The sequence below is a fragment of the Oncorhynchus mykiss genome, chromosome 9 (genome assembly GCF_057628025.1).
Source record: "Oncorhynchus mykiss isolate SJ-2025 chromosome 9, ASM5762802v1, whole genome shotgun sequence".
NCBI classification, from domain to species: domain Eukaryota; kingdom Metazoa; phylum Chordata; class Actinopteri; order Salmoniformes; family Salmonidae; genus Oncorhynchus; species Oncorhynchus mykiss.
The window spans coordinates 35,521,024-35,542,926 of NC_143030.1; the positions used below are offsets into that span (position 1 = coordinate 35,521,024).

General features: G+C 40.9%; 1 protein-coding gene across 2 annotated transcripts in view; it reads right to left on the bottom strand.

Moving 5' to 3' along the window:
• Positions 1-21,903, bottom strand: part of LOC110531927 (sodium/potassium/calcium exchanger 2) — a 177,036-nt gene that overhangs the window by 97,036 nt on the left and 58,097 nt on the right. For both annotated transcript variants that reach the window (XM_021615417.3, XM_021615421.3), the window contains exon 3: positions 5,195-5,236. In XM_021615417.3, the coding sequence (XP_021471092.2) occupies positions 5,195-5,236 (42 nt within the window). The remainder of the gene's footprint in view (positions 1-5,194; positions 5,237-21,903) is intronic.

Genomic DNA, 21,903 nt, shown 5'->3' on the forward strand with positions numbered 1-21,903 from the left:
AGTCAGACTACGGTTTGCAACTGCACATGGGGACAAAGACCACACTTTTTGGAGAAATGTCCTCTGGTCTGCTGAAACGAAAATAGAACTGTTTGGCCATAATGTCAATCGTTATGTTTGAAGGGAAAAAAGGGGAGGCTTGCAAGCCGAAGAACATCCCAACCGTGAAGCACCGGGGTGGCAGCATCATGTTGTGGGGGTGCTTTGCTGCAGGAGGGACTGGTGTACTTCTCAAAATAGATGGCATCATGAGGTAGGAAAATTATATGGATATATTGAAGCAACATCTCAAGACATCAGGGTCTTCCAAATGGACAATGACCCCAAGCATACTTCCAAAGTTGTGGCACAATGGCCTAAGGACATCAAAGTCAAGGTATTGGAGTGGCCATCACAAAGCCCTGACCTCATTCCTATTGACAATTTGCGGGCAGAACTGAAAAGGCGTGTGCAAGCCAGGAGGCCTACAAACCTGACACAGTTACACCAGCTCTGTCAGGAGGAATGGGCCAAAATTCACCCAATATATTGTGGGAAGCTTGAGGAACGCTAGCTGATGCGTTTGGCCCAAGTTAAACAATTTAAAGGCAATACTACCAAATACTAATTGAGTGTATGTAAACTTCTGACCCACTGGGAATGTGATGAAAGAAATAAAATCTGAAATAAATCATTCTCTCTACTATTATTCTGACATTTCACATTCTTAAAATAAAGTGGTGATCCTAACTGACCTTAGACAATACATTTTTAAAAGGATTAAATGTCAGGAAATGTGAAAAACTGAGTTTAAATGTATTTGGCTAAGGTGTATGTAAACTTCCGACTTCAACTGTAGGCTTAGATTGAAGATATAGCAAATAGGAGTGGCAATATCGTCCGCTATTTTCCGCAGTAATTTTCCATTCAAGTTGTCAGACCCAGGTGGCTTGTCATTATTGATAGACAACAATAATGTTTCACTTCTTCCACACTTACTTTTCGGAAATCAAAATTACAATGCTGGTCTTTAATAATTTGGACAGTTATACTTGGATGTGTAGTGTCGGCATGATGGAGCTGAGTTTGCCTTTTTGCAAACTTCAAAGCTTTTTACTATCAGTCTTTATATATTTTATCTTTGTTTCACAGTATAGTTTATTATTTTTATTCAGTTTAGTCACATGAATTCTCAATTTGCAGTACGTTTGCCAATTGGTCGTGCAGCCACACTTATTTGTCATTCCTTTTGCCTCATCCCTCTCTTTAATTCATCATCAATCCATGGGGATTTAACTGTTTTTACAGTCATTTTCTTAATGGGTGCATGCTTATTAGTAACTGGAACAAGCAATTTCATAAATGTATCAAGTGCAGCGTCTGGTTGCTCCTCATTACACACCACAGACCTGCAAATATTCTTTATATCCTCAATATAGGAATCATTACAAAATGTATTGTATGACCTTGTGTATGTATTATGTTAGGTCCAGCTTTTGGAACTTTGGTTTCCCTAGATATGGCTACTATATTGTGATCACTACATCCGATGGATTTGGATACAGCTTTAAAGCAGATTTCTGCAACATTAGTAAAGATGTAATCAATACATGATTTAATTTAATTCCTGTGTTGTTTGTAAATAACCTGGTTGATAACCTGAACCAAGTTTCAGGCACTGGTTACAGATTGAAGCTTTTTATTGAGTGGGCAGCTTGATGAAAGCCAGTCAATATTAAGGTCACCCAGAAAATATACCTCTCTGTTGAAAATCACATGCATTTCATACAAATTATCCAGAAACTGACTATTAGCACTTGATGGTCTATAGCAGCTTCCCTCAAGAATGGTGAGGCTAATGAACCTGTAGCCATTTTACTTCAATAATATTTAACATGAGATGCTCTCTAAGCTTTACAGGAATCTGTCTCTGTATATAGGCTGCACCACCGCATTGGCGTTTCTGTCTGTTCTGTAGATGTTAAAGCCATGTATTGCTACCACTGTATCAATAAATGTATTATCTAAGTGAGTTTCAGAAAGTCAGAATATGAATGTCATCTGTTACTAGCAAGTTATTGATTTCATGAACCTTGTCACTTAGGCTATATATGTTAATGTAGGCTATTTTTATCACTTTTCTGGAATGCTAGATTTTTTATATTGCTTTACTAGGAAGCTTATTATTATTTACTGTATGTTTGAGCTGATAGTTCAGGGTGAGCTTCACACAGTGGACTTCCTACTAGGGCACACCGCCTCAGTGCTAACAATATAACGCTGGTTCATAGACACATGATTACTGTATACAATAGCTATAGGATCGACAGAGGCATTCAGGGGAGTTAGAGGGACATAAAAGTTACTTTCATTGTGACTGCCAACACACCTGGGATTATGTAAATTTTTTCCAGCATTACTACAACTCACCATTACAATGGTAGTGATTATCTAACCTGGGGTTGAGTCATTGATAAGTCATTGTCTCAACGCAGCCTTGATATGTGTAGACAGAGTCTAGGAGCGAAGATAATTTGGATGGACTCCGTCATTCATGTAGAGCATCTTCTGTTTCCAAAAGGTGTCAAAGTTATCTAAAAAAGATATTCCAACAGAGCTACAGGAAACTTTTAGCCAGGTGTGTAATGCTAGTAGCCTGCTAAATCTTTCACACCCACGGCCCAACGTTGGTACCAGACCTGAAATAATTGCCAGCTTTTGGGAATTTTTCAGCGCTAGCCCTCCTTTAAAATACATTTTCAGCAGTTCCGAGTTAGCCCTCCTAATGTCGTTTGACCCCACATGGACTATGACTGTGTCAGCTCCCGGCAGCTGTCGCAGAATGGTTGGAAGCAGCCTTGTTTTGCTCCAGGATAGCAAAGGGTTTTTGCCCCAGGAACTGAGATGTTTCTTACCATAGAGCTGCCGATGACGACAGCTAGTGCAATGGCCGACAAGGTCCGGCCGTTCTTTCGCAAACCTCTCGAGGACTGAAGGGCGGTGGGACCCGATGGACCCGAGCCAGCTGTAGTATAAATTGTGGATAATGAATGAGATGGAGTATTAGACAGTCTCACGGTCTGATGAGGGGGAGCTCTGAGGATCTGAACCTGAGGTAGAAGCCACAGGAGAGGGAGACAGAACACACGGCGCAGGTACCTCCGCATCCGATCTCATATCAGAAGCCCCCAGGGAAGAAGGCGTCAGAACCTCTGGATCCAGGGCAGCGAAGCTGTTTCTAGACTCCAGTCTAGAGTCCAGTCCGAGCTTAACTTTGACAAGTAGGCCCCCGTTGCCAGAGGTTGCTGTTTTCAACTTCCACGGCAAGTGACATATCTCCATGGCTGGTTGGTAGGATGGAGAACAGGAACATCCACCAAGTCATTCAGGAGCACCCTACTAAATCCATTCTCTAGGTAAGGGGTAGACTCCTTTGGGGAGGGATCCCTGCAGAGTACCGGCCAGTCGGCTATGGAGAGCCGACACGGCAGCGACACTTCTACCAGGCCAGAGCGACGTTCGGCTACTGAGGTAGAAGAGAAATAAAATGTAGGTGGCCGTGGATTCCCCAGTAGCTTGTGTAAGTCTGCTACTTGTTTGCTAAGAGTAGCCACTTTGCCCCTGTAGTCCTCTGTAAGCAAACAGTTGCTATATTGAAAGTATGGGAGGTCCACATTGCCCCAGAATAAAGTAAAATAAGCACAGCTCCTGTAGCGTTAAATACATTTGTTAGCGTCCTCCGTTTGAGGCTACAGGCTAGCTAGGCTAGCTAAGCCAGCTGGGCTTCCTTGTCTCTCTACTTGACAGGGAATTCTCAACTTTTCTGAGAGAGAATTACACGGCTATTAAAACTGTCAGGACAAGGTAAGCCTACACCAAACACACAATTAATGTGAATGTTTGTAAAATTCCAATGTGAAAAATGGATTGTAACTGTGGCTAGAAAAACACATTTCGTCAACAAGTCTTCATGGGATTTCTGTTAATGCAACTCTATGCAGCCAATGGCAATGTCCGCTTTAGGTACAGTATATTCTCAGGAGCCGCTTGTGTATTTGACAGCTCTAACGCAGTTCCACCTCCAACACAGCAATCAAAGCCCTTTCTGACAGGTCTACTGTGCCCAATAGCATAATCTTTAATGAGACTCTGTTGCATATGATTCACCGTTCATCCTTTGCATGAAAGCCACAAGCTTTCATGCTAAATGTAAGCTTAATTCAATAGCAGCTAATGCTGAAACAGGCACAAGGCCAGGGGTATCAGACAGAATGTACCACTCCATAGGTTAAAGCAACCGATTACAGCTAAAGTGGTCATCATGATATCGCCAAAATAGCCCAAATAGCCTTGCCAAGGTTACTCTGGTGGTTTGAGCTGAACTTGAGATATGTGTGATATCGGCCACCGTCATAGGCGTCAGCTGTTTTGAGTGTGCCCGCTTTGGCTGGCCTGTGGTGATGCTTCGGCCCAATCTGGAGGTGTCAGCTGCTAATTCTCAAGGCCATGTGGTTGTGTGCAGGTTGGGACGCACAAGACTGTCTGCGCTGTTTGTGAAAGGCCATAAGTATGCAGCTTAGTGGAATCCGCTGAGAATTGTTATTTTGCTGTTCAAAACAGTTTTGGGGCCTTTTTGGACAAAATGTAAAGTAAATATTTCATTGTTGCCTATATTGGTTATGAAGGACTTTTAGCAAAACACTCTCTGATCAAAAACTTTGTTTTAGCATTTTGGATATATTAACTGGTCTTCAAGTGTTTGAAACTGTAGGCATCATTGTATGATAACTCACAGTAGCACTAGTGATGTACTGAGAGAGTAATATTTGAATTGCAAAGACAGACCCGAGTGGAGCAGCGGTCTAAGGCACTGCATCTCGGGGCTAAAGGCGTCACTACAGTCCCTGGTTTGAATCCAGGCTGTGTCACATCCGGCCGTGATTGGGAGTCCTATTGGCCAGCGCACAATTGTCCCAGTGTTGTCTGGGTTTGGCCGAGGTAGGCCGTCATTGTAAATAAGAATTTGTTCTTAACTGACTTGCCTAGTTAAATAAATAAGTTTTCAATAAAAAAGTTTTAAGACAGAGATACTACAGGCAGGTTGGACCCATAAAACAGATAATGCATGGTTCTTGAGTACAGTATGGAAGGAGAGAAAGAAGTTAGACTAGCCATATAGACAGACATAAACATAGACAAACAAGACAGGACCTACCGACAGCTTGCTCTCATCCTCTGGTGCCCCGGGACTCACAGCCTTCACATCAAAGAAAAGAGAGAGGGAGAAAGAAAAAGAGCACATAGATGTGAAGCATGCCTTTACAATCCAGAGACAGGCAGATGAAGACAGTAGAGAGACATTAGTGTCATAGTGATGATGATTTGACGAGAATGGATTCAAGAGACTGACACCACTGCAGTGCTGTGTCTACTGTATATCAGTCATTATATAGCTGACCAAGATAGGCTCCTGATTAAAAAACGTGTTTCTCAGCAGACTTTTGAGATTTATCAGCCACATGGAAAACCACTCAAGCTAAGGGCAAATCATTGGGGAAAAAAGGAGTTATAGTAATGGCGGACATGCATGAAGATGACCGCTCTCATGTACTTACCATGGTTGCCTCATTTGCTAAGTTTGCCGAATTATTACATTGCTCTCCGTTCTGCTTTTTTTGTATCAGCATTATTTAGCATACATGATCCCAATTCTAGCTCCAAGACGGCGGCAAAAAAAAATAAATGAAAAGGTAGATTGTGCTGATTTATTAAAATCGATAGTTACATATCGCAATATTATTTTGGCCGATATTATATCGATACTTTGACTCCAAGTATCTATCTGTAAAAAATGCTAAGTAGAGTTAGCTAGCGCTAGTCGGCTGTACCTGCTCCAAAACTCTGGTATTTTTCATTCTATAGCTAGTTCTACGTTTTTTTTTAAATAGTGAGCCAAAATGTTGTCATCACTTTTATTTCCAAGACTTATCAAAACAAACTTCTCAAGCATCTCTGCGGCAGACAACGACAATTTGAAAAAAATAAAAAAGTGGATTGGGCTGATTTATAAAAAAATCGATACAGTGAGCAAAATGTTTGGAACATAAAATTGCAATAAAATTGCCGTATTGAACCGCAATACATATAGAATTGTGAAAATTGTGAGAATCGCAATACATATATCAGTAACTAAGAATTGTGATAAAAATCATATCGTGAGGTCCCTGTTAATTCCCAGCCCTAGACGTCATACAGTGCCTTGCGAAAGTATTCGGCCCTCTTGAACTTTGCGACCTTTTGCCACATTTCAGGCTTCAAACATAAAGATATAAAACTGTATTTTTTTGTGAAGAATCAACAACAAGTGGGACACAATCATGAAGTGGGACGACATTTATTGGATATTTCAAACTTTTTTAACAAATCAAAAATGGAAAAATTGGGCGTGCAAAATTATTCAGCCCCCTTAAGTTAATACTTTGTAGCGCCACCTTTTGCTGCGATTACAGCTGTAAGTCGCTTGGGGTATGTCTCTATCAGTTTTGCACATCGAGAGACTGACATTTTTTCCCATTCCTCCTTGCAAAACAGCTCGAGCTCAGTGAGGTTGAATGGAGAGCATTTGTGAACAGCAGTTTTCAGTTCTTTCCACAGATTCTCGATTGGATTCAGGTCTGGACTTTGACTTGGCCATTCTAACACCTGGATATGTTTATTTTTGAACCATTCCATTGTAGATTTTGCTTTATGTTTTGGATCATTGTCTTGTTGGAAGACAAATCTCCGTCCCAGTCTCAGGTCTTTTGCAGACTCCATCAGGTTTTCTTCCAGAATGGTCCTGTATTTGGCTCCATCCATCTTCCCATCAATTTTAATCATCTTCCCTGTCCCTGCTGAAGAAAAGCAGGCCCAAACCATGATGCTGCCACCACCATGTTTGACAGTGGGGATGGTATGTTCATGGTGATGAGCTGTGTTGCTTTTACGCCAAACATAACATTTTGCATTGTTGCCAAAAAGTTCCATTTTGGTTTCATCTGACCAGAGCACCTTCTTCCACATGTTTGGTGTGTCTCCCAGGTGGCTTGTGGCAAACTTTAAACAACACTTTTTATGGATATCTTTAAGAAATGGCTTTCTTCTTGCCACTCTTCCATAAAGGCCAGATTTGTGCAATATACGACTGATTGTTGTCCTATGGACAGAGTCTCCCACCTCAGCTGTAGATCTCTGCAGTTCATCCAGAGTGATCATGGGCCTCTTGGCTGCATCTCTGATCAGTCTTCTCCTTGTATGAGCTGAAAGTTTAGAGGGACGGCCAGGTCTTGGTAGATTTGCAGTGGTCTGATACTCCTTCCATTTCAATATTATCGCTTGCACAGTGCTCCTTGGGATGTTTAAAGCTTGGGAAATCTTTTTGTATCCAAATCTGGCTTTAAACTTCTTCACAACAGTATCTCGGACCTGCCTGGTGTGTTCCTTGTTCTTCATGATGCTCTCTGCGCTTTTAACGGACCTCTGAGACTATCACAGTGCAGGTGCATTTATACGGAGACTTGATTACACACAGGTGGATTGTATTTATCATCATTAGTCATTTAGGTCAACATTGGATCATTCAGAGATCCTCACTGAACTTCTGGAGAGAGTTTGCTGCACTGAAAGTAAAGGGGCTGAATAATTTTGCACGCCCAATTTTTCAGTTTTTGATTTGTTAAAAAAGTTTGAAATATCCAATAAATGTCATTCCACTTCATGATTGTGTCCCACTTGTTGTTGATTCTTCACAAAAAAAATACAGTTTTATATCTTTATGTTTGAAGCCTGAAATGTGGCAAAAGGTCGCAAAGTTCAAGGGGGCCGAATACTTTCGCAAGGCACTGTATTTATCAATCCACGGAGACTGTGATTGGCCACTGAATATCAACAAGTAAGATACAGACTAGACGCGTTACCCAACTCATTCAGTAAATGAATGAGTTGGGAAAAATGTACAGTACCAGTCAAATGTTTGGACACACCTACTCATTCAAGGATTTTTATTTATTTTTACATCAAAACTATTAAATAATTATTCCAAGTAACAGACATCTCAACATCAACTGTTTTAGAGGAGACTGCGTGAATCAGGCCTTCATGGTCGAATTGCTAAAAAGAAACCCCGATTAACGGAGAAGAAGAAGAGACTTGCTTGCGCGAAGAAACACGAACAAAGGACAGTAGACAGGTGGAAAACTGTCCTTTGGTCTGATGACTCCAAATTAGAGATTTCTGGTTCCAAACACCATGTTTTTGTGAGACGCAGAGTAGGTAAACGAACGATCTCCACGTGTGGTTCCCACCGTGAAGCAGGGAGGAGGAGGTTAGACGGTATGGGTGTGCTTTGCTGGTGACACTGTCAGTGATTTATTTAGAATTCAAGGCACACTTAACCTGCACAGCATTCTGCAGCAATTCACCATCCCATCTGGTTTGCGCTTAGTGGGACTTTCCTTTGTTTTTCAACAGCACAATGACCAAACACACCTACAGGTAAGGGCTATTTGACCAAGGAGAGTGATGGAGTGCTGCATCAGATGACCTGGCCTTCACAATCACCTGACCTCAACCCAATTGAGATGGTTTGGGATGAGTTGAAGGAGTGAAGGAAAAGCAGCCAACAAGTGCTCAGGATATGTGGGAACTCCTTCAAGACTGTTGGAAAAGCATTGCAGGTGATAGCTGGTTGAGAGAATGCCAAGAGCGTGCAAAGCTGTCATCAAGGCAAATGTGGCTACTTTTTATATTTTGAATGTTTAAAGCTTTTTTGGTTACTACATGAATCCATATGTGTTATTTCATAGTTTAAGTCTTCACTATTATTCTACAACGTAGAAAATAGTAAAAATAAAGAAAAATCATTGAATGAGTAACTTTTGACCGGTACTGTATATAAATTGCATTTGGAAAATATTCAGACACCTTGATTTTTTCCACATGTTGTTACGTTTCATGAGATGAAATAAAAGATCCCTGAAATGTTCCATATGCCCAAAAAGTTTATTTCTCTAAAATGATGTGCACAAATTTGTTTACATCCCTGTTAATGAGTAGTTCTCCACCTGACAGGTGTGTCATATCAAGAAGCTGATTAAACAGCATGATCATTACACCGAATTTTAGGCGTATATAGATTGGAACATACACGGACAACACACACTGCACATATTGTGCTGGGGAAAAGGCCACTCTAAAATAGTTCTGTCTGTAATAAAGCCCTTTTGTGGAGAAAAACTCATTCTGATTGGATGGGTCTGGCTCCAAAGTGGGTGGGCCTATGCCCTCCAAGACCCACCCATGGCTGCGTCCCTGTCCAGTCATATGAAATCCATAGATTAGGGTCTAATGAATTTATTTAAATTGACTGATGTCCTTATATGAACTCTAACTTAAATTGTTGCATGTTCCGTTTATATTTTATTTCAACATAGTTTGGGTAAAATGTGTATATTTATGTTGTATATACAAGGTGCATTTGTAAAAGAGACCTACAGTTGAAGTCGGAAGTTTACATACACTTAGGTTGGAGTCATTAAAACTCATTTTTCAACCACTCCACAAATTTCTTGTTAACAAACTATAGTTTTGGCAAATCGGTTAGGACATCTACTTTGTGCACGACACAAGTCATTTTTCCAACAATTGTTTACAGACAAATTATTTCACTTATAATTCACTGTATCACAATTCCACTGGGTCAGAAGTTTACATACACTAAGTTGACTGTGCCTTTAAACATCTTGGAAAATTCCAGAAAATTATGTCATGGCTTTAGAAGCTTCTGATAGGCTAATTGACATCATTTGAGTCAATTGGAGATACACCTGTGGATGTATTTCAAGGCCTACCTTCAAACTCATTGCCTCTTTGCTTGACATCATGGGAAAATCTAAAGAAATCAGCCAAGACCTCAGAAAGACTGTGATCCGCTTGTTTAGTATGGCTGGAATCGAGGGAGTAGAAGTGTGTAGGGCTCATGCGAGGATCGAATGAGCATCCCCATCACAGGGTTCCAACACCTAAACATTTTATCTAACAAAAGGACCAAGAGCTCCCTTTTAGTCCAGATTCATCAGGACTGAACTGCTAAAACCTTCCTTAGTCATTCCATATCTGTTGAATAATCCCTGATTTAGAATAAATCCACTTAAATTCTCTGTACCTTTTGTTAAAGGAAACCCAGAGAGGCAGATGGAACAGGAAAATATGCCAGATAATACTGCTTTGCTCATTAAGCCAGTGTTAAATATCATGACTAATAATCACATAGGGAGATTAGCATGTCCTCTGGAGTCACTGTGCGTGCTAATCCCGACAGCTCTGGTCCCAGTTCTTATGTAATGTCACATCAGGATCATTCCTGGAAACGGATTATGGATTATTATGTGTAAAACTGACCTCCTGTTCCTCCTGTGCAACTTCTGCTATCCATTAAAAGTCCTAAAAGTAGAAGAATCGTAGTGATCTGAATTTCACATCCACTCATTCAAATATGAGGGGATTAGCTCGTGGGACAGCAGTAGCCTAGAGGTTAGGGAGGAGGACTTCCGTTTTCTGGTTCAAGCACGGGGCCGTGCGACACAAGAATGGAACTGAACTGACAGCTGGAAGGCTGCTGGTCTCTGATACCATGTATAGGGCTCTGTGTTTTGGGCAATTAAATGAGGCACTGTGTATTTACAGCATTATCCCGCTAGTGTCTCCAATCAATCAATTAATCAATCAATGTCTGTTTGTGTAGTATTTGTAGATTCGTGATTCTACACCTCACTTTGCTTACGCTGATCCTCTCCAACAAACTCAATCTCTGGTCATCGGAAATTGTAAAAATGAGTAAATTAGGGGCAGTTAAAAGGGAAAGTCAGTGAAACCAACCATGGAAGTACAAAGAAAAGAATAGATAGGCTAATTCAAGATCAGAATATCGCTTGAAAAATAGTGTCAATACCCTGCTGGGGTGCTTGTTGCAGGTAACAATACAGTATATGCTGCAAAACTATTACAATACCTTAGACTAAAAAATAAACTGTGCAATAGACCGCCATCTGAAGTTAAGAAATAAAACAAATGAAAAAGCATCTCCATAATTACAGACGAATCCAATGACACAAATGGCCAATAGCCTATGTTCTTATTTTGTGTCTTCCAAAAAAGAGCTGGGTGAAGAAGTAAAAGTTGTTCTGGATGTTAAAGTTTATTTACAGTCAGTTAATATTCAACAGTGTTGGAAAGTACAGCACAGACCAGTTAATCGTAAAAGTGTGCATACACTTAATCAGGCTATTGATAAACTCAACACATATTACAACCCGGATCAGTGCAAAATAAAGTTTGTTTCAATCAACCAGCTCCCCAATTTAAGGCAATAAGGATTTTTGATCGCCAACAAGTGATCATTTTGAAAGTAAGCACCCTCCAGTTATATTCTATTCCTGGCCTGGTTTCAACAAAGAATGTTACAGAGAAATGGACCAATACACACAGCATGGAAACCAAAATGTGGATTGAACGATTTATGCAACTGTAGGTAATTCTTTAGTCACTTCAGTGCCTTGCAAAAGTATTCATCCCTCTTGGCGTGTTTCCTATTTTGTTGCATTACAACCTGTAATTTAAATATATTCTTTATTTGGATTTCATGTAACGGACATACACAAGATAGTCCAAATTGGTGAAGTGAAATGAAAATTAAATGAAAAAAAATTACTTAAAAAAATGGAAAAGTGGTGCGTGCGTATTCACTCCCTTTGCTATGAAGCCCCTAAATATGATCTGATGCAACCTTCAGAAGTCACATAATTAGTTAAATCAAGTATACCTGTGTGCAATCGAAGTGTCACATGATCTGTCACATGATCTCAGTATATATACACCTGTTCTGAAATGCCCCAGGGACTGCACCACCAAGCAAGCGGCACCATGAAGACCAAGGAGCTCTCAAAACAGGACAGGACAGGGCAGGGACAGGGACAAAGTTGTGGAGAAGTACAGATCAGGGTTGGGTTATAAAAAAATAAAGAAACTTGAATATTCCATGGAGCACCATTAAATACACTATTAAAAAATGGAAAGAAGGGCCTCCCGAGTGGCACAATGTGCCACTAGAGATTCTGGGTTCGACTCCAGACTGGCTGTCACAGCCGGCCGTGACAGGGAGGCCCATGGGGCGGCGCACAATTGGCCCAGCGTCGTCCGGGTTTGGCCGGCACTAGCGACTCCTGTGGCGGGCCGGGAGCAGTGCACGCTGACACGGTCGCCAGGTGTACAGTGTTGCCTCCGACACATTGGTGCGGCTGGCTTCAGGGTTGGATGGGCATTGTGTCAAGAAGAAGGGCGGCTTAGTTGAGTTGTGTTTCGGAGGATGCATAAGAACTATCTAGATGCGCTGCATCTGCATGTTTTATTTTATTTAACCCTTATTTTGACAGCGAGTCAATGCTGAGACCAAGGTCTATTTTCCAGATGAGCCCTGTTTAGCAAACCTATACATATCAAAATAAAATATACACATTAAACTACACACGTAGGCATGAAGCTGTTGAGCAGCAAGACTGAGCTGTTTTTCGCCTCTGCCACAAGGCTTCTTAGATTTGCCTTGAGAAGATAATAATAATGATCTTCAAGGAAAGGCACAACAAGTCAAAAAGCTACCCACTTGCTAATTACTAGCCCATTCAATTTTCTAAAAAGCAGAACTAATTACAGGAGATGCCACATCACTGATTTCCCACAAGGCAATGCTCCACATGCCCACAGAACTAATCAAAATTGCTCTCCCTCCAATCAGGCTGCTCTTGTTGATTGGAGGCCAGATAAATAACACTGTGTCATTTTCACAAATGCATGCTTCAAGCAAATACATTTATTGATCAGTATGAACTGTATTAGTATATTAGTTCACAGGCAATAAATTGGTTGATGTTGCTGTTTTTATGGATGATTGCAAAAACTACTTCCCCCTAAGGGATAATAACACTTTATACAACTATTACTATTACTACTGGGCAGTGGTGTAAAGTACTTAAGTAAAAAATACTTTAAAGTGCTAATTAAGTAATTTTGGGGAGTCTAATATTAAGCGAGCCATATGTCACAATTTTCTTGTTTTTTAAATTCATGGATAGCCAGGGGCACACTCCAACATTCAGATACAATTTACAAACGAAGCATGTGTGTTTTAATGAGTCCGCTAGATCAGAGGCCGTAGGGATGACCAGGGATGTTCTGTTGATAAGTGTGTGAATTTAGCTATTTAATTTACTTTGATACTTAAGTATATTTTAAATATTCTAAACATACTTTTAGCCTTTTACTCAACCATAATTTTACTGGGTGACTTTTACTTTTATCTGAGTCATTTTCTATTAAGGTATCTTTACTTTTATGTACGACAATTGGATACTTTTCCCACCACTGCTACTGGACATTTCCATCTAAAAGGACCCATGAGCACCAACATATGAAGTTCATATGAGCATGTCAAATTGGGTGTAAAATAAAAGCTAACAGTCTATATCTTTTTTTAAATTAAGGCATACTCAGTGGCAAGAAAAAGTATGTGAACCCTTTGGAATTACCTGGATTTCTGTATAAATTGGTCATCAAATGATATTTGATCGTCATCTAAGTCACAATAGACAAACACGGTGTGCTTAAACTAAGAACACAGAAATTATTGTATTTTCTTGTCTATACTGAATACATAATTTCAGTATTTCAGTATATCCACAGTGTAGGTTGGAAAAAGTATGTGAACACCTAGGCTAATTACTTCTCCAAAAGCTAATTGGAGTCAGGAGTCAGCTAACCTGAGTCCAATCAATTAGATGAGATTAAAGATGTTGGTTAAAGCTGCCTAGCCCTAATTAAAACACTCACAAAATTTGAGTTTGCTATTCACAAGAAGCATTGCCTGATATAAACCATTCCTCGAACAAAAGAGATCTCATAGGACCTAAGATAAAGCATTTTTACTTGCATAAAGTTGGAAAGGGTTACAAAAGTATCTCTAAAAGCCTTGATGTTCATCAGTCCACGGTAAGACAAATTGTCTATAAATGGAGAAAGTTCATCACTATTACTACTATCCTTAGGGTTTGGCCGTAAGGGAAAGATCACTGCAAGAGCACATCGCAGAATGTTCAATGAGTTTAAGAAGAATCCTAGAGTGTCTGCTAAAGACTTAGAGAAATATCTGGAACATGTTCACATCTCTGTTGATGAGTACAATACGTAAAACACTAAACAAGAATGGTGTTCATGGGAGAACACCACAGAAGAAGCCACTGCTGTCCAAAAAAAACATTGCTGCATGTCTGAAGTTTGCAAAAGTGCACCTGGATTTTCGCTACTGGCAAAATATTCTGTGGAAGGATAAAACTACAGTTGAGTTGTTTGCAAGGAACACACAACACTATGTGTGGAGAAAAAAAGGCACAGCACACCAACATCAAAAACTTATCCCAACTGTAAAGTATGGTGGAGGGAGCGTCATGGTTTGGGGCTGCCTCAGGACCTGGACAACTTGCTATCATTGTGGGAAAACGAAATCCCAAGTTAATCAATACATTTTGCTGGAGAATGTAAGGATATCTGTCTACCAATTGAAGCTCAACAGAAGTTGAGTGATGCAACAGGATAATGACCCAAAACACAGAAGTAAATCAACAACAAAAGAAAATCCGCCTTCTGGAGTGGCCCTGTCAGAGTCCTGACCTCAACCCAATTGCGATGCTGTGGCATGACATCAAGAGAACAGTTCACACCAGACATCCCAAGAATATTGCTGAACTGAAACAGTTTTGTGAAGAGGAATGGTCCAAAAATCTTTCTGCACAGGTCTGATCCGCAACTACAGAAAATGTTTGGTTGAGGTTATTGCTGCCAAAGGAGGGTCAACCAGTTATTAAATCCAAGAGTTCACATACTTTTCCACCCTGCACTGTGATTGTTTACACGGCGTGTTCAATAGACATGTATAATTGTTTGTATGTTATTAGTTTAAACAGACTGTGTTTGTCGGTTGTAACTTAGATGAAAATCAGATCAAATTTTATGACCAATTTATGCAGAAATCCAGGTAATTCCAAAGGGTTCGCATACTTTTTCTTGCCACTGTATGTGTGTATGCTTTATGTATGTATGTATGTATGTATGTATGTATGTATATGTGTACATATATAAAGGGAACACTTAAACAACACAATGTAACTCCAAGTCAATCACACGTCTGTGAAATCAAACTGTCCACTTAGGAAGCAACACTGATAGACAATAAATTTCACATGCTGTTGTGCAACTAGAATAGATAACAGGTGGTTCTGCAGGTGGTGACCACAGACCACTTCTCAGTTCCTATGCTTCCTGGCTGATGTTTTGGTCAATTTGAATGCTGGCGGTGCTTTCCCTCTAGTGGTAGCATGAGACGGAGTCTACAACCCACAAGTGGCTCAGTTAGTGCAGCTCATCCAGGTTGGCACATCAATGCGAGCTGTGGCAAGAACATTTGCTGTGTCTGTCAGCGTAGTGTCCAGAGCATGGAGGTGCTACTAGGAGACAGGCCAGTATATCAGGAGAGGTGGAGGAGGTCGTAGGAGGGCAACAACCCAGCAGCAGGACCGCTACCTCCACCTTTGTGCAAGGAGGAGCAGGATGAGCACTGCCAGAGCCCTGCAAAATGACCTCCGGTAGGCCACAAGTGTGCATGTGTCTGCTCAAACGGTCAGAAACAGTCTCCATGAGGGTGGTATATGAGGGCTCGACGTCCACAGGTGGGGGTTGTGCTTACAGCCCAACACCGTGCAGGGCGTTTGGCATTTGCCAGAGAACACCAAGATTGGCAAATTCGCCACTGGCGCCCTGTGCTCTTCACAGATGAAAGCAGGTTCACTATGAGCACATGTGACAGACGTGACAGAGTCTGGAGACGCCGTGGAGAACGTTCTGCTGCCTGCAACGTTCTGCTGCCTCCAGCATGACCGGTTTGGCAGTGGGTCAGTCATGGTGTGGGGTGGCATTTCTTTGGGGGACCGCACAGCCCTCCATGTGCTGGCCAGAGGTAGCCTGACTGCCATTAGGTACAGAGATGAGATCCTCAGACCCCTTGTGACCACAGACCATATGCTGGTGCGGTTGGCCCTGGGTTCCTCTTAATGCAAGACAATGCTAGACCTCATGTGGCTGGAGTGTGTCAGCAGTTCCTGCAAGAGGAAGGCATTGATGCTATGGACTGGCCCGCCCGTTCCCCAGACCTGAATCCAATTGAGCACATCTGGGACATCATGTCTCGCTCCATCCACCAACGCCACGTTGCACCACAGACTGTCCAGGAGTTGGCGGATGCTTTAGTCCAGGTCTGGGAGGAGATCCCTCAGGAGACCATCCGCCACCTCATCAGGAGCATGCCCAGGCCTTGTAGGGAGGTCATACAGGCACGTGGAGGCCACACACTACTGAGCCTCATTTTGACTTGTTTAAGGACATTACATCAAAGTTGGATCAGCCTGTAGTGTGGTTTTCCACTTTAATTTTGAGTGTGACTCCAAATTCAGACCTCCATGGGTTGATAAATTTGATTTCCATTGATAATTTTTGTGTGATTTTGTTGACAGCACATACAACTATGTAAAGAAAAAAGTATTTAATAAGAATATTTCATTCATTCAGATCTAGGATGTGTTATTTTAGTGTTCCCATTATTTTTTTGAGCAGTGTAAATATATATAGCTTTGATATCTGGTCAAAACAGATGGAAAAAGGGGTCTTACCAGCAAAAGTCTTGAAAGGTAATAGAAATACATTAAAACACAATGTCGAAGTAAAGACCCCTACCAACTAATATCAACAAACATTTACATGGCCTTGCGAAAGTATTCGGCCCTCTTGAACTTTGCGACCTTTTGCCACATTTCAGGCTTCAAACATAAAGATATAAAACTGTATTTTTTTGTGAAGAATCAACAACAAGTGGGACACAATCATGAAGTGGAACGACATTTATTGGATATTTCAAACTTTTTTAACAAATCAAAAACTGAAAAATTGGGCGTGCAAAATTATTCAGCCCCCTTAAGTTAATACTATGTAGCGCCACCTTTTGCTGCGATTACAGCTGTAAGTCGCTTGGGGTATGTCTCTATCAGTTTTGCACATCGAGAGACTGAACTTTTTTCCCATTCCTCCTTGCAAAACAGCTCGAGCTCAGTGAGGTTGGATGGAGAGCATTTGTGAACAGCAGTTTTCAGTTCTTTCCACAGATTCTCGATTGGATTCAGGTCTGGACTTTGACTTGGCCATTCTAACACCTGCATATGTTTATTTTTGAACCATTCCATTGTAGATTTTGCTTTATGTTTTGGATCATTGTCTTGTTGGAAGACAAATCTCCGTCCCAGTCTCAGGTCTTTTGCAGACTCCATCAGGTTTTCTTCCAGAATGGTCCTGTATTTGGCTCCATCCATCTTCCCATCAATTTTAATCATCTTCCCTGTCCCTGCTGAAGAAAAGCAGGCCCAAACCATGATGCTGCCAACACCATGTTTGACAGTGGGGATGGTGTGTTCAGGGTGATGTGTTGCTTTTACGCCAAACATAACATCTTGCATTGTTGCCAAAAAGTTCAATTTTGGTTTCATCTGACCAGAGCACCTTCTTCCACATGTTTGGTGTGTCTCCCAGGTGGCTTGTGGCAAAATTTAAACGACACTTTTTATGAATATCTTTAAGAAATGGCTTTCTTCTTGCCACTCTTCCATGAAGGCCAGATTTGTGCAATACACGACTGATTCTTGTCATATGGACAGAGTCTCCCACCTCAGCTGTAGATCTCTGCAGTTCATCCAGAGTGATCATGGGCCTCTTGGCTGCATCTCTGATCAGTCTTCTCCTTGTATGAGCTGAAAGTTTAGAGGGACGGCCAGGTCTTGGTAGATTTGCAGTGGTCTGATACTCCTTCCATTTCAATATTATCGCTTGCACAGTGCTCCTTGGGATGTTTAAAGCTTGGGAAATCTTTTTATATCCAAATCCGGCTTTAAACTTATTCACAACAGTATCTCGGACCTGCCTGGTGTGTTCCTTGTTCTTCATGATGCTCTCTGCGCTTTTAACGGACCTCTGAGACTATCACAGTGCAGGTGCATTTATACGGAGACTTGATTACACACAGGTGGATTGTATTTATCATCATTAGTCATTTAGGTCAACATTGGATCATTCAGAGATCCTCACTGAACTTCTGGAGAGAGTTTGCTGCACTGAAAGTAAAGGGGCTGAATAATTTTGCACACCCAATTTTTCAGTTTTTGATTTGTTAAAAAAGTTTGAAATATCCAATAAATGTCGTTCCACTTCATGATTGTGTCCCACTTGTTGTTGATTCTTCACAAAAAAATACAGTTTTATATCTTTATGTTTGAAGCCTGAAATGTGGCAAAAGGTCGCAAAGTTCAAGGGGGCCGAATACTTTCGCAAGGCACTGTAGTTTTGGAGATATGATTTTCCTTCTATAAGTTTAAGCACCATTGCCTTGTAATTCCATTAACAAAAACCCACACACCTTGACGATATTTTCTGATTTCTCTCCCTTATGAGGGAGGATAATGAATGTTCACAGAATAACAAGTAAAGCTAAACCTATCAATTAGTTATAGCATTTTTACTGATCTTTCTCTTTCTGCTCTACTGTAATGTCCAAACTTTTTGTTTCAGATTTGACCAAATAAAATAAAAATCCAATGTATTGGTCACATTCACATATTTAGCAAATGTTACTGAGGGTGTAGCGGACCAACCAAATGTGGCTTAACTTCACCTACTGTAGTTCAATTAGTCCATTTTTTTTTAAACTCAAGGTGTCGTCATAGCTGACACCACATTCTTTCTGCAGACATCTTTGAATCTTAATTTGGAGCAGATATTTAACTGAGGTGGTTGCATAAAAAAACGGGAGATTTTAATGTAATTCTGTTACCAAACTTCGCATCTACAGTTTTTCCAGTAAATTTGTTTTTGTGAAATACATTTTCTGTGTAAAATGTTTAAACTTTTAAAATCAATGCTTTTTGTTTGGTATACATTTTGAAGTGGAAAATCTGAATCAAAGTGTAATTCCATTATTGTGGAATTGCCCTACTACTAATACTACTACTGTTGTTGTTCCTGCTACTAACACTACTACTAAAAAAGAGGTTGAACTACATGAGAATGACAGTGATTTCAATGCATAAACAAAGTCAGTGGGAGATAAAAACAGAAGTCTTCAAGGATTTCAAATGTGGTGTTCAGGTTGGAACACTAAGTGCTCATTCTTTCACAATCATCATTCAGGGCCATTGTCCTGACATATCCCTACCTGAAGAAGATCTAAGTTGTGCCTCAGGTGCAAGCAAGGTATCATTTCAATGGCCAGCCTCCACTTGCACTGTTGAGCTGTTGTTCCACCTTTTTAGTTAGGGCTATAATATTAGTTTTCTATTAATTGTTGTTGGTTATTTGACCCAAGAGTATCTGCCTTGTTGGCAAAGTGTGGTCTACTGGCAACGCTCTCATCTCCGGACCACACAAGCCCCCTGGCGGCGGGTTTTGAGCCCCGTCTTCGCCCCTACTAACCCTGTCTCCCTCTATACTTTACCACTAACCGGGTCGGGTCGCAGATAACAAACCTTACCTCAGCGCAGAGGAAACACCAGGAAGCCCATATCTGTCTCTATCAGCAGCAGAAACTCGTGTCACACACTACAATATAGCACTTACTATAGACATGGCAACATGCTGATGCAGCCCTTTCGTGTCACCTTAAAGTAGACATCCACCTGCTCCCATTTTTAGACTAACCCAATGAGTGGAGGCCTATTGGACAAGGAGGGCTTAAAGTAGATTAATTTACAGAATTGTTCTTCTCCTAATTAGCTCATTAGAGTCATGCATTTTTAAGGGTATGAAAGTGAGGACCTTTTAATTTAATCTCAGCAACAACTGGTTTCCCATTAGCAGCAATGTCAGGTCAGTCTAATACTGTAAAACCCACTGTGTTCAGTGCTATGCAGGGAACAATTTATTGCATATTCTAAACTGAGGTGATTTGAACCACGACTTGAGAGACTGACGTTAGTGTTAGAGGCGCTGCAAACACTCTCTCTCAGCAGTTTAGCGAGGCCGACAGAATTACAGCTGAAAAAATCCCTTCGGGATGAACACTGATCATGCGAACCCACCTAGAATCCCCTCCCACCCCCCACGTACAGTACAACCCCCCCCCCCCCCCCCATTTTATACTGGAGAATAACAGTGTCCCTCCATGATGCTTTTACAGTGGCTACACTAGCTAATACGACCAGGCTTTCAAAATAGTCAGCATCGATTGAGCTTCCAGTTTCCCATTCGTCTCGGTTCTTCACCTTGAGTATCCTTGCCACATGTGATGCTAAAACTTGAAAAAAATACCCAGGCCGACAGGATTGCTTTACATGCATCTAAGAGGCTAGCGCAACTAAATCTGGATGTTATGATCTATTTGACATTTCCCGTTTGATTTGAAATTCAATTATCGAAGAGAGGCCCTGCCTCTCTGTCATATTACTGGAATTCAAATATCACTGGGCACACACTGGTTGAATCAACGTTGTTTCCGTGTCATTTCAATTAATTACGTTGAACCAATGTGGAATAGACGTTGAATTGATGTCTGTGCCCTGTGGGAAATAGCCAATACGGTCTGCCTACTGTCTAAAATTATGGATTTGAGGCTTTCTGTATTGCACTGTAGTGTCTTGTCTTAGATCTAATCAAGATTAGATATTCCAAGGTTATTCTGAGATGAAGCAGTCAAAAATGCATTTGTATCACCCTGGTCCAGTGTTTGATGTTTGGGTATACAGTACATTGTGATATGGTTGAGAGTGATGAGGCAAAAGGTATGGCAAATTTAACAAATCATGTGATGAAACTAAATAAAAATAATCTATACTATGAAACAAAGATGCATTTCATAAAGAATGATAGTAAAAAACTTTGGAGCACCTTAGATTAAATTTCGTGGGGAAAAAGCCAACTCGGCTCCATCATTCATTGAATCAGATGGCTCATTCATCACAAAACCCACTGATATCGCCAACTCCTTTAATAACTTTTAAGACAAGATAAGCAAACTTATGGGTGACATGCCAGCAACAAGCGCCAACACTACACATCCAAGTATATCTGACCAAATTATGAAACACAAGAATTGTACTTTTGAATTCCGTAAAGTCAGTGTGGAAGAGGTGAAAAAAAGTATTATTGTCTATCAATAATAACAATGACAAGCCACCGGGGTCTGACAATCTGCATGGAAAATTACTGAGGATAATAGTGGACGATTTGCCACATCTTCAATTTAAGCCAACTAGAAAGTGTGTGCCCTCTGGCCTGGAAGGAAGCTAAAGTCATTCCGCTACCCAAGAAAAGTAAAGCCCCCTTTACTGGCTCAAATAGCTGACCAATCAGCCTATAGCCGACCAGTTACCAACTATTAGTAAACTTCAGGCAAAAATTGTGTTTGACCAGTTACAATGCTATTTCACAGTAAATAAATTGACAACAGACTTTCAGCACACCTATAGGGAAGGACACTCAACAAGCAGAGCACTTACAGAAATGACTGATGATTGGCTCAGAGAAATGGATGATAAAATGATGGTGGGGGATGTCTTGTTAGACTTCAGTGCAGCTTTTGACATTATCGATCATAGTCTGCTGCTGGAAAAACATACTTGTTATGGATTTACACCCCCTGCTATATGTAGATTAAGAGTTCCTTGTCGAACAGAACACAGAGGGTATTCTTTAATGGAAGCCTCTCCAACACAATCCAGGTAGAATCAGGAATTCCCCAGTGCAGCTGTCTAG